At 45.7% G+C, this 16,130-nt stretch overlaps 1 protein-coding gene across 1 annotated transcript in view; it reads left to right on the top strand.

The window, feature by feature from the left end:
- LRIG1 (leucine rich repeats and immunoglobulin like domains 1) overlaps positions 1-16,130 on the top strand; it is a 90,120-nt gene that overhangs the window by 26,204 nt on the left and 47,786 nt on the right. The window contains 2 exon segments of the mRNA XM_010390404.4: positions 10,353-10,424; positions 15,222-15,296. Of these exon segments, the coding sequence (XP_010388706.2) occupies positions 10,353-10,424; positions 15,222-15,296 (147 nt within the window).

Here is a 16,130-nt window from a genome sequence, read left to right as displayed (position 1 = left end):
GCTTAAAATCTTCAGGTTTTGCCCTTAAAGTGCTGTTCTTTATTACAGAGAAGAACTATTTTTAAACTGGAAATGGAGAGCTGTCTGCCATGTGTTCCTCACACCTCTGGGGAATTAGAGCTGGCCCTGCAGCACGCAGCGCTGCCAGCCATAGCCAGCCCATGGGTACTAGTCCTTGAGATGGTTTGAGGTTATATACAGCATTCCTTTCCACACACAAGATGTTTGGATTTGGCCAACCTCTCAGTTTCAGCCCATGGCATTGGAAAGTGCCAGGAATGTCCTTGTTCCAGTAGATTTCAAACTGAGTGAGTTTATGGTGGGCATAGCAAGGAGTCCAGTGCAGTAATTCCACTCGGACTGCTGCTGGGATCAGAGAGGGCTTTATTTGCACCATGCAAAGCTGCAGAGTTGTCTGGGTGTTCTGTGAGGCCAGAGTCACGGCTGCCAGGTGGGAAGAGAGGAGCAGAGGCAGGAGAGATGACCACTGCCTCTGTCCTGGCAGGTCCAGCTGGGTGGGCTGTGCTGGCTCTGGTCCCTTGGCCCCTTAAACTTAGCAGCACATCTAACGAGCCAGAGCTTCAGGTCTGTGTTATCTGCTGAGAGTTTTCCTGGATGACAGCACAGCAGATGCACTGGGTGCTTGGGGAGGAGCAGTCACCAGTGAAACAGCCGTGTATTGTGGCCAGCCAGGTGGAGACCAGGACAGCAGTGGTTCTTTCTGGGAAAGGCTTCTAGAAACACTTCGGTACCATCACTGTGTGAGAGCAGGAGGTAGTGCAGCCCCTTTGTGTGGATGAAAAGCAGCATCAAGTGCAGGAGAAGCCGGAGCAAGCCTGGAGTGCAGCAAAAATCTGCACACTGTTTTTTAAAGACTTTTCCCCCAACTCTTTGCTTGACTAGTTTTAACCAGTGCACAAATAAGCAAGCATGTTTTTTGGGGGAGATCAGGCCTTCCTGATTAACTATTAATAAGAGCCACGAGCAAGTGAAGCGCTGAGCAAACACAGTGGGAGAGGGTTGTGTGCCCTCTCCCCACCATTAATGATTGACTGGGCAGGGCTGTGCCAAGTCTCACTCATGGTGGGCTCTGCAAAGGGGTGATTCCAGCTGTGTGCTGAAATTTCTTCCTCAGGGCTTGGTGATCCCCCATCCTGGAATGCAGTACTGCATATGAGGTGCTGCTGGATAGTGGCAGCAAGAATGTTGTGCTGGGTTGTGCATTAACTAAATTATTATTTCTGATGAACAGTGGTGTTGGAGCAGTGGAAAAATATCATTTAGGCTGGTTAAGGTCTCTGAGCTTACCAGAAACACTTGCAGATGGGATTGAAACCACTTGAATCCCCAAAGACAGCAGAGCACATTACAATTCTGTGTTCTAGGAGAAAACTTGAAATACGGATTATTCAGTATTACTGAATGATTGACCTTGGAAGTTTTCTAAAATCATGGAAACTTTTGAACAGTGTTTGAGGAATTTCTGAGTTATCTCTCTCCTCTCTGCGCTCAACTTGTAAACCACAGCTGGATTTTGCAAAGTCATGTGGTGGGAGGGTTCGATTGCCAGCAGTCAAACATGCTGCTGTGGGTCTTCCCAAACATCTGAAAAAGCCAAAGGTTTAACATGGTTTATCTGCTGTGAGTACTTGTGAAGAATTGCACAACTTTCAGATGAAAATATTTGCTTTGCAAAAGGAGCCATTTTTGAAACTGTAAATAGCACTTAATGCTGATTTATCAGTGCAGCCTGTTATTGTTAATGGAGGCTGAGCAGCTCTAAGGTAGGTATGTATAGTAAATTATATAGTTAATCCTCAATAAATTGGTTTAATATGTTGAATACACAGTGGGGAACCTTAATTGAAAATGTTAGTAAAGAAGTCATGGCCTTTATTGATTTACCAAAGAAACACAGCAGTGATGGAAGCAGGAGCAATTTATTTGGTAAGTATTTTGTTTATGAGCTGGGCCATCCAGCTTTTGCTTCAGTGGTTTAAGACACAGTGTGCTTTGCTTTGTGGATGCAAAATTACCAAGAAACAAATTTGCTACCAAATTAGAAAAAGGTGAGTTTGGTCATACACAGTTGAGCAACCAACTTGCAGGATTTTGGTTTTAAGATATGTCTTTCTCATGGCAGTAGTTAGCACTTTAATTAAAGCAATAAACCCAGAACAAACCCTATGGGTGTCAGGGCAGATGACGGGTGGAGTTTTATTTGTGGGTTAAAAATCCTTCCACATCCTGCTTTTCCTTCCAACTGCTTACCTGTCACACGTGGCAAAGCAAGATTGCTTTACGTGAAATTAAATACAGTTATTCTTATTTAGATGCTCATGCCCCCTTTGAAATGTGTTTTTCCTTTGATGCAATCCTTGGAGCTGATGCCTCAGTGTTCTGGAGAGGATCAGTCTCCTTCAGGCAGTGCAGCTTAATAAAAGAGGCAAATATAGAGAAAGATTGCTGCAATTAAATCCTGCCTGCCCTAACCCTTGCAGCATCCCCTGTTCCCTGCATACAATGCTGCCTTTGACTGGGCTGTCTTGTTGGGAGCAGAGGAACGTGTGACCCTAACCAGGAGGGTTTGTGGCCTCAGTGGCTTTAGGCTGTGTGCCCGTGGCTAATGCTCTTCTCAGAAGCAGAGAAAGCATTGTTGGATACCTTGTCATTCGTGCTTCCTTTGCCCTGCCATCCTCTGTTGGTTTGAGTCCCTGTGTAGCTGCTGGTGAGGGCTGTACATGTCCCCAGGAAACAGAAGGGGCTGTTCATGCGCCAGCCACGAGTGCTGCTGGGACTGGGGGGGTCTCACTGCAGGAACAGGGGTTCACAGTCCTACCCCTGCCACTGAGACCACTGGATGACTTTCAAATTACTTCACTTATTGAAATCTCACTTCACTTTTTTTGGAACATGGAGCAATTGAAATACTGAGAAAACTCTTGCTGAGTGGGCCAGGATCAAGCTCTGGTGAAATGAGTATCCTCATGTCTCTTCTGATGGTGCAGAGTCATAGCATGAGGTCCATGAGTACCTGAGCTACCCAGGTGCTTTGTACATGTGTTGTGGAGTATTTGCATATATGTGTGATTATGTAGATTAAGTTACATCTAAGCCTTCTGCCTTATGAAATAAAATAGGGGTGTTTGGAGGAGATGATCTTCCAAGAAAAATAAAAGAAAAAAGCAGACAAGAATTCAACTTGAGTTTTGCTAAGATTATTAAAATAGGAGGAAATGGGATCCTAGATTTTGTCAAAACACATTTGTGTAAGCCAAACAGGGCCTAAAATAACCTGACACTGCCCTGTTGAAAGAGACAAATAAGCTTGTAAAAATTCTTGTTGTGGGAGATGTGGAAGTCCCAGCAGCAGTTCAGTGTTACCCAGTGCTCCTGCAGAGGACTCCTGCCCTTCCTCAGCCCTGAGAGTGTGGCTGCTCATCCTGTGCTGCCTGTTGGAGTCTGTCAGTCCACAATGATAGAGATATTTACGTTTACAGTCCTGTGTGAGCTGACGAGCTGTGGTGGGTGCTCACCAGGCACCTCTCTGCCAGATATGTGCTCTCTGTACACCCAAAGTTGTGAGTGCAGAGTGGCAGAGCAGGAGGAAGGGTCAAGGTTGAAAGTGTGTCCCTGAAAGTTACTTGAAGGTAAGATAATTCCCAAATTTCTTGAACCATACCAACCACATGCTAAATTAAATTGTAGTCTGGCACAATGCTTCTCAGTGATGTGGTTTTAATTAGTATTCTTTGCATTAATGGCTGCACGCATCCTCTGGAATCGGCATGGTATCAATTCTTTGGGGATCATGCTACAGGAATTTCCTTTAGATGGTATCGTTGGTTGTGACTGAGAGTGATTCATGGTGCAGTTTTCTTGGTGTCTGGATGACCTCTCAAAGTTTGTCTTCACTGTCAAATTAGTTCATATTATGGCTTGAGGGCTGCCCTTAAGTTGACTCCCTCCTGCACATAAAGCCCCTTATATGAGCAGGCTGTTAACCCAAGCCAGTATGATGCTGCTGCTGCTGCTATTTTGAACAAGGACATAAGTAAAGCCTGAGTGAGCACATCAGCTGAGCCACTAACAGATCCTCTCAGTGGTGGGGCACAGCTTCACCCATGTGGGTGCTGTGTGGCCTCTCTGTGTCCTGCAGAGTCCCCTTCTCTCCAAAGCACTTAGAGCAGCAATCTGAGACATTCACCTCTCTGGTGCCCTGTGTTTACCTTCTAGGAGGTAGCTCTTTCCCATGCTTGGTGTGGGCCATTTCTGTGCTCCATTTTGGAGTCTCTTGTAAGCGGGATGCTTTGTACTTGTAGGCAGCATGCTGTACTCGGAGTACCCTGTGACAGAAATCAAGGGGCTCAGCTTGGGGCACAGTGGCTGAAAAGCTGCCTGGTGGAAAAGGACCAGGAGGTGCTGGTTGACAGCTGTCTGAACATGAGCTAGCGAGTGCCCAGGTGACCAATGAGGCCAGTGGCACACTGGCTTGTACCAACAATAGTGTGGCCTGCAGGACCGGGCCAGTGATCACCTTCCCGCTCTCAGCACTGGCCAGGCCACACAATGAATCCTAGGTTCAGTTCTGGGCCCCTCACTACAGGACACACATTGAGGTCCTGGAGCATGTCCAGAGAAGGGCAGTGGAGATGGGGAAGGGACTGGAGCACAGGTCTGATGAGAAGAGGCTGCAGTAGCTGTTTGGCTGCTTCTTGCCTCATGGGAGTAGAATTTGGACCTGTCCTGTGCACAGGAATCAAGAATGGACTAAAGCTACTTCTTTCTGTCCTGACAGTCCATACAACCACCTGAATCCATGCAGTTGCTTTGATGGCTTTGTGCTTCAGCATTAACGCTGACCTGTCACTGCTAACGAGGACTCTGCCATCTCTCTGGCACCTCACAAGCTTGTTTAAAAGAGACATTTGAGTGTGCTTTCTTCCTGCTCAGCTGTACACTTGTAGCATGGGCAGTGTGCTCCCTCTCTTGCTCCCCTGGCCCCCATCCCCAGGCTAATTCAGCTGCAGCCATGCTTTTCATACCCACTCAAGTGTGCATGGGGCCTCCATTCCAGCGCTGTAAAGCCATCTACAAACATGTGGGAAGAGGATGGTGCCTATTCAGTAAGCTGCAGACTAGGCAGCTATCTTTCAACAGATGAGCCAGAGGAATTTCTACTGCAGGGCTCAATTGTTCTGGGCCCTCGGCTCCCTTTTGTGCAGAAGCAATGAAAAGTTGTGTTATGACAACGGTTGACAAAGTGTTTAATGAAAGCCACAGTTGGCAGTGACAGAATTTCAAGCCATCCTCCTTTTCTCCAATGGCTGTCATCAAAAGGTGCAGAAACACTTTTGACATAATCTTCTGCACTGACAGATAAATGGTTTTGACGTAAGGGTTGGAAACCTTCACCTTGCTGAACAGAATTCAGCCGTCGTCGTGGTGAGCAGAGACCAGGAACCATGTATGTCTCTGTTCCTTTGTCTGGAGAGCCAGACAGGCACCTCTGTTTTCAACAGAGGTAGCTTTTCTCTACACTGGTCAAGGTCCCAAAGCAGAGCCAAAACTTGTACATGAATTTGTGGTCTACCTTGCACCTTGCCCAGTGGGGCAAGGTTGGCTTCTCACAGGTCAAAGAACTGACTGATCCCTCCTCACTGGCAAGAGGACTCCTTCTGTGACAGCATTATTTCTTTTGGGAGGTAGTTTGAATATACCAGTTATTTAACAATTTCATTTCAGTGTCTGCAGTGTTCAGCCATCCACAGTGCCACTTTCACAATGCCAGCTGAAGGCAAACACTGCTTTCTTATTTAGAGACTGGAATGGCTGAAAAGACAGAACAGGGCCCTTCCCACATTGATTTAACAGGCTCTCAGTTCCTGATCATGGGCATCTTAGTGACAGGAGGGGAAAACCCTACATTGTTGGATTAGCCAATACAAGGAAGACTTGAAGTGTGTAATGGATAAATAATATGCAGAGCACTTCTCATGCCAGTAAGTCAGAATAAAGTTTAAAAACATCCACCACCTTTCCCTGTTCAATAGAAGCTGATACGAAAAAACCAATCTGAATGTTAGGGGTCGCTCAGGTTCGTGGTTCTGCTCTTTCTCTTCTGCCAGCTGTAAACTCTAACCTTTGTAGGATGCGTCCCTGAACTCGCAGCCCAGGCTCTTGTCCTGAATTCCTATTAATTGAATTCTGTTTCCTTTTCACAGTTGCCTTGGAGGGATCAAAATATCCTTCCATGAGTAATTGAACAGAAACATGTACCTATGCAGAGAAGCAGGCTCAGGGCACTGGGCAGTTTGTGGGCAGTCCCACATTTGGGCTCAGCTAACCTCATGTGCAGGTGCCAGGAAATGGGCCGAACGCACCCCAAAGTCATGGGCTCTTGGAACTGGCATAAAATACTGTAGGTGATGCTTTATAAACTGTGGCTTTGAAGAGATGCCCAGGATGAGAGAGAGCTCAGATGGTAGGGCAAGTGCTGATTTGGGAAAGGGCAGGGTTTTGATGTTGGGAGTTGATGGCTCTCTTTCTTTGAGGAAGACATTTTGGAAACCTGATGGCAGAAGCATTTGTTCAGTGATCATTGGGTGACTGTGTGGCATCATCCCAAGGGGCTCCTCAAGAAGGAATGCATTCTGTGCTACAGAGGAACAGTAACTGTGACAGCTTTCACTGATAAGACAGCTGTGCCCCTAGGCTTGGCATCTCCAGTCAGCCTGCACTGCTGGTCTGCTCAGCTCAGAGAGGCCAAACTGGTGGGGACATTAAAGCCCCTGCAGTGCTTCGTTCACTGCTGGACATTTGGGACCCACGCTTAGGGGTGGGAGACCATCGTGTGCACCCATGACCTCAAGTTTTGAGTTCCCTTATTTATTTGCATTACTGGAGCCCAACCAAGATTGAGGCCTCATTTCATCAGCATCGGGCAAACCAAGACAATACCTACCTCAATTTTATTTACAGTCTAAATAGACAAGACAGACAAAGGGTGGCTGTGGAAACAAAAGCTCTGGAGAGGTGATGTGACATGACCCGGTCACACAGCAGGAGATTAAGAGAGCCAGGAATAGACAGAGGTTTCCTGACTCCCAGTCCCAATGATCTATCTATTGGAGCACGTTAATTCTTTCTCTCACTTAAATGCTGTGACTGGCATGCCAAATACTGCCTAGTGAGGGGATCAGAGTTCTGGGAAACACATCCTTTCATTGCTAATGCTTCAGGCTAGAAATTCTTGGTATTTTAATATAAGTTAACATACAGCTAGTGTTGGAAACTCAGTAAACTTTTTTTTGGCATATCTATGTAATTTCAAGTCTCCTGTTTATTTTGTACTGACTGTATTTCTAGCTTTCATTTCCCCACTGATTTTTGAACAGTGTATTGTCCGTTTAGTGAGGATACTTGGTGGTTGGAGTGAGTAGTGTTGGGAGAACTGAAGACTTTGGCATGCAAAAAGATGGAGTTCGCCTGCATTTCTGCAGCAAGTATTGGAAAGTCTTTATGTTGCTGGAGCAGCAAAATCTGTCTGTGCTATCGGAAGAGCCAGCTACTTGTGCAGTGACTTGGATGTTCAGATGTCCTGAATTGCAGCAACAATAATCAGAAAGTCACTTTGGGTGACATTAAACTGTGGCCGTGAAATCCTTTAATTTATGAAGATCTTTGTTTTTTCACTTGTGAACTTCAGAGGTTCACGTCAGTGTCACTCAGTGCTTGAGCACAGGCTAAGCCAGGGATCTGGTCCCTCTGGCAAGTGTAGGGATGATTAGTTTTGGTGCATGTGTTCTTGTTTCTTGCTTCATAAAATAGCCTCTTAGCCTGTTGCAGAGGAATGTGTTGAGGAGAAATATGTTACCTTAAAAAATGTAAAGATTGGGTGCAGTAGAAGGCACAGAAGTACATGAAAACGGATTCATGCATGGTCATGTCTGCCTCTATTTCCCCCTTATAGTTTGTCACTCATATTTCTGTGTCGGCATTATTGTGCTGAGCCTGTAGGACATTACCTGTTGTATTTTCTCTTTTTGCCTGTAGATCAGGCAGGGACAAGCTCCAACCTGATCTTACTGTGTGGTTTTTTTAAAAAAAAAAAGTAGTAATATAATCTGTGGGCAAATTGCACTTTAATTCGTAATTGTGCTATGAATATGGACTTGGCTTTCAAACACACTCCGAGTTTAAACTGCAGTTTGACTTTTATTTAGATAAATGCCTTTGAGTTCATAGTGAAATGGATATCTGCTGTAGGCTGGTATTGATTTAAAGGTCTCTTGAGTGTTTTAAAAGACAGTAGGGGCTTACAGGACAGCATATTTTAAACTGAGATGCTTGGTTAAGTTTTACACTCCTGTATAGCTTCAGTTCTAGGCTCTGTTAAGAGCCAGCCTGTGTTGTTGATTTGTAGAGCATTCTTCCACAGCAGGTATTGGCAAAAATTTGAACATTTTGGGCAAGATGTAAGGAGCTGCCTTCAGAGCTGGTTGCTCTGAAATGATGGTGAATGGTGTGATGTGAGAGCCATCAAATGATTCCCTCGTGCAGGGGAATGCTTTGAGGACTTCCCATAAATGCATTACAAGAGGGCAGGTGATCAATATCTGCTTTTTCGCTTGAAAGAGGTGTTTATCACTTCCTGCTAGTCATGCAGAGTTAGTAAGCTTTGTAGTCTTTCAAGTCTTGGTATTTGTAAGGCTGCCGTGAGCCTGGATTTCTCCTTGCTTTGCCACAGAATGCAGTGTGTTAGTGTGAGCACTTCAAGAGGCATTTTCCATCAATGCTCTTCTGGCAGCTGCCTTTTCTTTATGCTTGCCTCAGCTCTTGGGTCATGGAGCATTGGTAAAAGTTCTGTAGGTGCCTCGGTGATTTAGGTCCTGTTTACCTGTTTGGGTTCCAGACCTGCTTGCTTTCTGTGGGCACAGTTTTAAAGCAAAGAAAAACCCAAACCAGGGAAGATTGGCCAGTTTTCTAGTCAGACTGGCTTGGTGGTTTGAAAAAGCAGCTCAATGTTTGAGGGCTTATCTAAAATCAGGCCATGAATCTTTTGGGTTGTGTTCAGAGGTGCAGTAAGAGGGGTGTAACCTCCCTGCAGAGGAGGCAGGAGGGTTGATTTTTACCCAGGGTAATATCCTAGAGCAGGGTGTGGAGCAAAGTGAAATTAAAGAAGTCCCCCTCACAATTTCCTTACAATTTACTGTGGTTGTTTTTCTGCTACCACCCATCAATTTGCCTCCTCCCTCTTTAGATTACACACTAACAGAAACATGCCAGCACTGCATAGAGAATAGTAATTAAAGCACTTGTTACTTTCTGCACCATTAGTCACTTGGTCTTTATTCATCTGTGTTCTCCTGGTTAGTCCCTAGCTGCAGGTTCGACCTGTCCTGTGTGCTGTGCTGAGACTGCATATCTTGGAGGGAAGACTCTGCTGTTGCACAGTATGATGCTACAGCACAGCATGGCAAAGCTCTTGCTTGTGGTTTCTGGAGTTGGCACTTAATTTGCATTATTTTGCCTGTTTGCTGTCCCTAGCAATCCTTGCAGTGTGTTCCTGCCTGAAGCATGTTGAGCTCTGGATGTGTTTCCAATCAGGGATGTCCTGTGAGGCAGGTCTGCTCTCCCACCAGGCTGCTTTCAGATAATATGGCACAACCCATTTGTCACCCATCAGTGCTAGAATATGATTCAGATTAGATTTGGGCTGTTGGATAGTTGGAGAGCGTTGGCTGGGGTTGTTGAGGACCAAAGTGTGTACTACTGTGTGGCTTGCAAGCTGTATTCACTGATTAAATAAATATCACCGTTCAGTGATATACTAATTATATAATCTTGTTAGAAAATGTAGAATATATTTTATGTTGCACACAGTAAGTGTACAAACCTATATATGTAGTATTTCCTTTGTAACACACAGTGGTATAAAAAAATACTCCATGTGAATATAGCTATAAAATATTTAGTGGAAGGTTTGTTGATTGTTTCAGTTCAGACTTTAATTTGTCAGGAAATATCCTATTCATCTGTGATTAGTTTTGTGGTTGTGAATAACCAATAGTAGAATAATAAATGTAATTGTGTAATATGAAGACAAATTAAAACCACACTAATCTAATGCAAAAGAGGAAGAAGCTTGGGGAGAGCTAGATAACATTTTTGTCATGGAACTAAACTCACTAGTGTATTCAGCAGAAAAATGCTGCTCTCCCGTTTAAGTTCTCTTTCGAAAAAAGCCAAAACCCAAACCCTCCAGTGCAATCCAGAATAATTAGGATGACTCTGTTTTGCTGAGCAGGGTGACTGCAGTTTGCTGATCTCACTGTCTTTTATTTTAACAGAAACCTGAGCTACAACAAGTTGACAGAGATTGATCCTTCTGCCTTTGCAGAGCTGTCGAACCTGCAGGAAGTGTAAGTATTCCTTCAAAGGTTTTAATTGTATTTTGCCAGGGCTGCTTCTGGGCCAGGAGGAAATTGTATCTCGTTTCCTAAGACAGTACCTTCCTTTAGCTAAGTTGATGAGCAGGTCTGACTTGGTGTGGAGGTTTTTTCCCTCCATATTGTACCTGTGCTGCTTTCTTTAAACCAATCAATTAGCAGAACACAACATCCCAATTAAAACAGCAGAGCTGTTACTGGAAATCATTGGAGTTTGCCTCCCTTGGTGTTGTGCAATGCTCGGAGGGAGCAGTTTGGCACACCTGAACATACACACAAAGCTCCTTGCTGAAAGTGTAACCCTGAAGCAAGGCAGAACAGCCTGGATTGTGATACCTGATGCCAACCTAGCCCAAATCTCCCAGGAAACAAAGGTGTAGTGTCTCCTCCTCTCTCAGACATTTGTGCTCCTTTTGGAACCAGAACAAATTCTGTTGGAAGTCTTTGCTAGGAGAGGGTAAACCAGCAGGGCTGTCTCTGCTCTGCTGGGGAAAAGAGGAGCTGGTGAAGGTCTGAGTGGCTGTGCCAGGCCCGCCTTGCTGATGAAAGAAACCCGTTTCAGGGAACTGCAGGTTTTCCAAGCTCCTGATCTCTGTGAAGGCTCAGCAGTTTCACTCAGAGAGGGGCTGTATTGTGAACCCTTCACGGGGATTCCTGGAGCTCCAATTTTGGGGTTTGAAAAACGAAAGTGACTGAAATTGCAGGCGGTGGGCTGAGGTAATGAGCTCATGTTTGCCTGGTGAATCGCTGGCATACTTGAGGTTTGGGCTCTGTTTGAAGAGCTACTGATGCCTCATGGGAAACTGAGAAAACATTTCCTTTCAGAAACAATACTGTGCTCTATCAAGCATTTTCTCTTGTCCTCTGTCTGTTTTCATTAAGTGTTGGCTCTGGGACTCATGGAGGGGCCAGATCCTGTGATTTGTAAGTAGGCAAAAAGTGGAATTCTCCCTTACTGATGCCTGCTGGATTGGACTATGGGGATTAATGTAGCATCTCTCTCCTGGCCTGATTGCCCCTGGCTCCTCTGCTTATATGAATAGTAGGGACTTGCTGGGGATCATGATTAAGTGAGGAATATATATCAGAAGTGACTGCAGTGCTCTGAAATCAGCTCTTCACGATCTTTAGAGAGAAAGTGATGTGGGTCAGTGGAACACTGCCTATAGGATCTGTTTTCTCAACTTCTCTTTAAACTGTGGAAAGCCTTAAATTGCTCTGTGCTTAAAGGAAAGAATTGCAGCCCTGATCCCATGAGACTTCAGAATTATCCTAACATGACTGTGGCTTAGCAATAGCTTTTATTCACGGAAGTGCCTGAAGGCGTGTGACTGCAGGGAGCATGGGGTGGGAAATGTGTGTGGCTTCTGATTCCCCAGGTAGGGAATTCCCTTGAGCCTTAAAGTGCTGCATTCGTGTAGAGCAGGACAAGCCCTGCACTGAACAGTTAAACACTATGAAAAGGTGTCAGGGTTTCAGGGGAGATAAGCAATGCAGGCCACAAAGTAATGGGCAGTTAAGAGCTGCTTGCTGTGTCAGAAAGACGGGAATAGGGAGAGAGCAGAAGAGTGAGTAGGAGGGAAAGGGAGCAGTCAGAAATGGGAGACTGGAAGGGAGGCAGAGGTCTGGAGCACAGCCTGGAAGGCAGGGTCTGGGAAGTGTGAGGGAGAAGCTCTATTAAAAGCCCTATCTACTAATCTTGGTTGCTTTTGAATAAGAGCTAAACCACAGACCACTGAAATAAACTTCATTTCACAAGGAGAACCACATCTGTATTGCCAGAGCATCTTCTTTCTGAGGGTTTTTTTAAAGCACTTTACAAACATTCATGAAGTAAGCATCATGCTGTGGCATGTCTCGAGAGTAAGTCAGTGTTTCTCTGTGCATGCTGTGCTGGGCAAACCAAGGCACCCTCAGGGAAAGAGATTGCCCCAAATAATAGATGCATTGATAAGACCTGAAACCTCCCATGATGCTTCAAACATGCTGCCTGTGGTTCCTGAGCATTACACAAGGCTTAAAACTCTGTGTGTGTCTCTCCATGTGAATAATTAGTGTGGTATATTTTGAAAACATTTTGTTGTCCCTTGATTTTAAGAAAATATCTGCAGACCAAAAGATTTAAACTTCATACCTTATCTTCAATGCTCTGTTTTGCTTTACTGAGATTGTGATAAAGTAATAGAATTTACCCTACACTTTTCCCTTTCCCTGAGTTTAGGTAGTTGTTTGTGTGGTTTGCTTTGGTGGCCTTTATGAGAAACTTTTAAAAAAAGTTTTAAGTCTGTGTAGGATGAAATTTAGTGGCTCAAAGTGATGCAGAACCCTGTGGTCCCACATGCTCTGCAATAAGTGTTGGAGGCTCAGGGTAGGGGCTGGACTGGGACATTACTTTCCTTCAGGACACATGATCTTTTTCTCATCCCCTTTGGTGGCTTCATCTAATGACAATCCCTTGGGGTCCATCCATTCTCATTCCTTGGTTGGAAGGATGGATGGAGGGTGCTTCTGTGGGGTAGGCCCTGTGGTCCTTTCTGGGGTTTCCACAGGTCATATGGATCGTGGGATCCACTGAAGGTTTCACGGCTCTCAGGCTTTCTAAGCTCATTGGTAGCAAAGAAAGTAGTCACCATGCTAAAATTCCTCTCCAAACAACTCACCTTTTATTTTCTAAAGTGCCTTTCACTGAAAGCTCTGGAGAGCTGTGCTATTTTTGAGCAGGCTCCATTTCAGCTTGACACCAGCCTGGCAACTGGACTGTAAATATTTTATATGGGTGGCCCCCCCCTCCTCCTCTGGCTCAGCATCCAGAGGCAGCGGGTTTGTGTCGTCAAAGGTGAGCGCTGGGGAAGAGAAAGGAGACTGAAAGTTTAAAGTTGTTGAACCTGGCTGTTCTGTTTTGAGTGGTTTTTTCCCCTCTCTTTTTTTTCTTTTTCAATTCATGGGGGAAAAGAGAAGATGAGGGGGAAATCCCAGGCAAATAGAGAGCTTGGCTGTCTCCTCTGTGTCAGCAAGTGCTGCCTGTGAGCCAAGAGAGAAAATGAGGTGGGAGAACCACTTCTGACTGACTCCTGGCGTGACAGGAGGCTGATATATGAATATCACACTTAGGTCAGAGGAGGGTTTGACCAGTTGTCAGACGCTGTTTGGTGTCGGAGCTGCTTAACCAGAGCTGACCCAAGCTCCTTCCTCTTCAAAAGATGCTCAGTTGGATATTAATGAAAGCATGCCACAAATAAGCATTTTAATGCTCTTTCCAGCTTGCTCTGTACCTTTGAAAGTTCTAGACCATATTGTAATATGAGCAACAGTGAGCTTTTAGTTGCAGAGTGGAGCTCCTTGCTGAATTGCAATGCATATGGCTTTTTTCCCTTACGTTTTAAGGCATGGGTATAATGTCAGAGACAGAGGAAAGCTTTTATCCCAGCAGTGCTTGGAACTTCTCGTGAAATCAAATATCTTGCCTCCTCTCAGAGGAGCCAGAAGGGAAGTTCTGGGATGAATGTGCCACTGCCCTCTCCCACCTGCCAAAAATAGTGTTAAAGGAAAGAAGAGGGAGCAAAAAACCCCAACATAATTTAGGATTGCCCCTGCTCGTGCCTGTGGCTTAGCACACCTCAGCTGTGCAGCTCTGGGATGCTGTGCTTTGCACCCAAATTGTGATCTTTTCAGGATTCCCTGTGGAAGGGAAGCACTCAGAAGGCCTGCAGTGACCCTGCAAGGCTCTGCCTCAAGCAGGAGCAATGGCATCTGAGGTGGTGTTTGGGCGTCCTGGGGAGCCTGGACAGGGCTTGGCTGTGATCACTGCATCGATTGGCGTGAGGGGGGAGTGGGCAAGAAGGTTGAGAAATTAGGTAATTTTCAAGCAGCCAGACGAGCGACTGTTACAGTAATTAATTGACTAATTCACCGTACAAACAAGGGCTCTTTAAACCGAGGAAGAGCCAGTCACATGGCAAGGATCTGTTTTCAGTCAGAAAAACACTTCAAGCATTAGGCCCTTGCAGGGGACGTTTCTGTGCTGGTGGTTGCAGGAGCGGGTGGCCCGCGGTTCCATTCACCCGGGGGCTCCCTGTGCTCCCCGGCTGCCTGGAGCAGGGCCCCGTGCCTGCTGACATTCCTGTGCCCAGCACTGTGTGCTGCTGGCTTTGTGGGGAAGTCCCTCTGGGACTTTCAGAGCTGGTCCTGGTGTGTTGGTTTAACAAAACCTGGTTTGTGGAGGCAGGGAAAAAAAGCTGTTCAAAACTTCTATGTCCAGCACAGAGCCAATCGCTGAAGGCTCTGACGATGGGCAGGTTACTAGCCCAATTAGACAAGTTGTGGAGAGGAGGCCACTCGGTTGTGCCCTCAGGCCCTGATCTGGTGTGGAGGGGCTGAGCAGGGGCTGCTGCTTGGGGAAGGGGTTAAATTCCTGTCCTGAGGCAGTGGGACCCATGGCCTTGGGTGCAAAAATCTCCTGTCTCAAGCTTGACTCTGTGATGACTCTGGAAACACAGGCCTAGTGGAGGGCTGTGGCACAATGCTTTCTTCCCTGACACTTTAGGGAGTGGGTGGCAGGGGGGAAAAGAAGCCTTGCTCTTGTAAACACAGTATGGTGGAACCAGTGATGGTGGCTCTCACGTATTAAAGAGTAAGGTGTGGCCATCAGAGGTCCAGGCAAACCCCTTGAGAAGGAGGCCTCTGCCCCAGTGTCAGTGCCAGGCCTCCCCTGCTCCTGTATGCTTGGGCACAGGATGCTTGGCTTCAACCCTTAATTTCTGTTTCTTGCAGGCGACTGGACAACAATGAGCTGACTGCCATTCCCTCCCTGGGATCCGCTGCTTCCAGCGTCCGCTCCCTCCACCTGTAAGTCACTGCCACCTCCTTTGGCTCTGGGCTCTCTGTGGGGTGGGTTTAGTGGCCTCTGAGAGTTCCATGTGTGTCACACTCCTGCTGACTCTAGATTTCATTTTTTGGTTTGCTGGCACCTTATTTAAGAAACAACATCTTGAATAGCGTGATTTGTGTGAGGTGCTTATGGTCAGTGGTAACTTATGTCAGTAAATTCCACATGTTGAATAAAACTTCTTTTTTCTTTTCTGTCTTTGGGTTTCAACCATTAGGTCATATTTGCGCTATTAAATTTTACCTTTTCTTTATTGTTCTTTTTTTTTTCCTGGCCCTGTTCTGATCATTTCTTCTTTCCTCTTAAAGCCAGAGACTATTAATATCTTAATCTTGTAGGGTCCTCATTCCAGACCTGTTTTTATGGTTTCTTTCAACTTCTTTTTAACACTTCCTTTTGAGAGAGCAGTGATTGTAAAGCATGATCTGCAGAAGGTTTGAAGTTCCTAACTTTGGTAGTTTAGGTGACCACAGAAGCATTAGATACCTGAGAGCCCTCGTGTACCTGCTAGTGAGGATCTTGGATTGATGGTGCTGCTGAAGGGAATAAGATATTAAAATATCAAACTATTTAGTACCTAAAGAGTGTGGATTTCTAAAATTGTTTTTGCATGTGTCTGCTTGTAATGTGCACTGAGAAGGAATTTTGCTGAGGTATGCATGATACCTCCCAGGTTCCTGGGAAGTGTTTATAGCTAATAGGAACTTCAACAAAGTGCTAGAGCAGTTCAAGTGGTGGCTTCCAGCCTGCATGGCCTTGCAGGACACCCGCAGGCAGGTATCTGTATTTTCCAT

Source organism: Corvus cornix, chromosome 12 (assembly GCF_000738735.6).
Source record: "Corvus cornix cornix isolate S_Up_H32 chromosome 12, ASM73873v5, whole genome shotgun sequence".
Lineage (NCBI taxonomy): Eukaryota > Metazoa > Chordata > Aves > Passeriformes > Corvidae > Corvus > Corvus cornix.
Note: the sequence above shows the minus strand (reverse complement) of the source record. Positions and strands in the feature narration are given on the sequence as shown.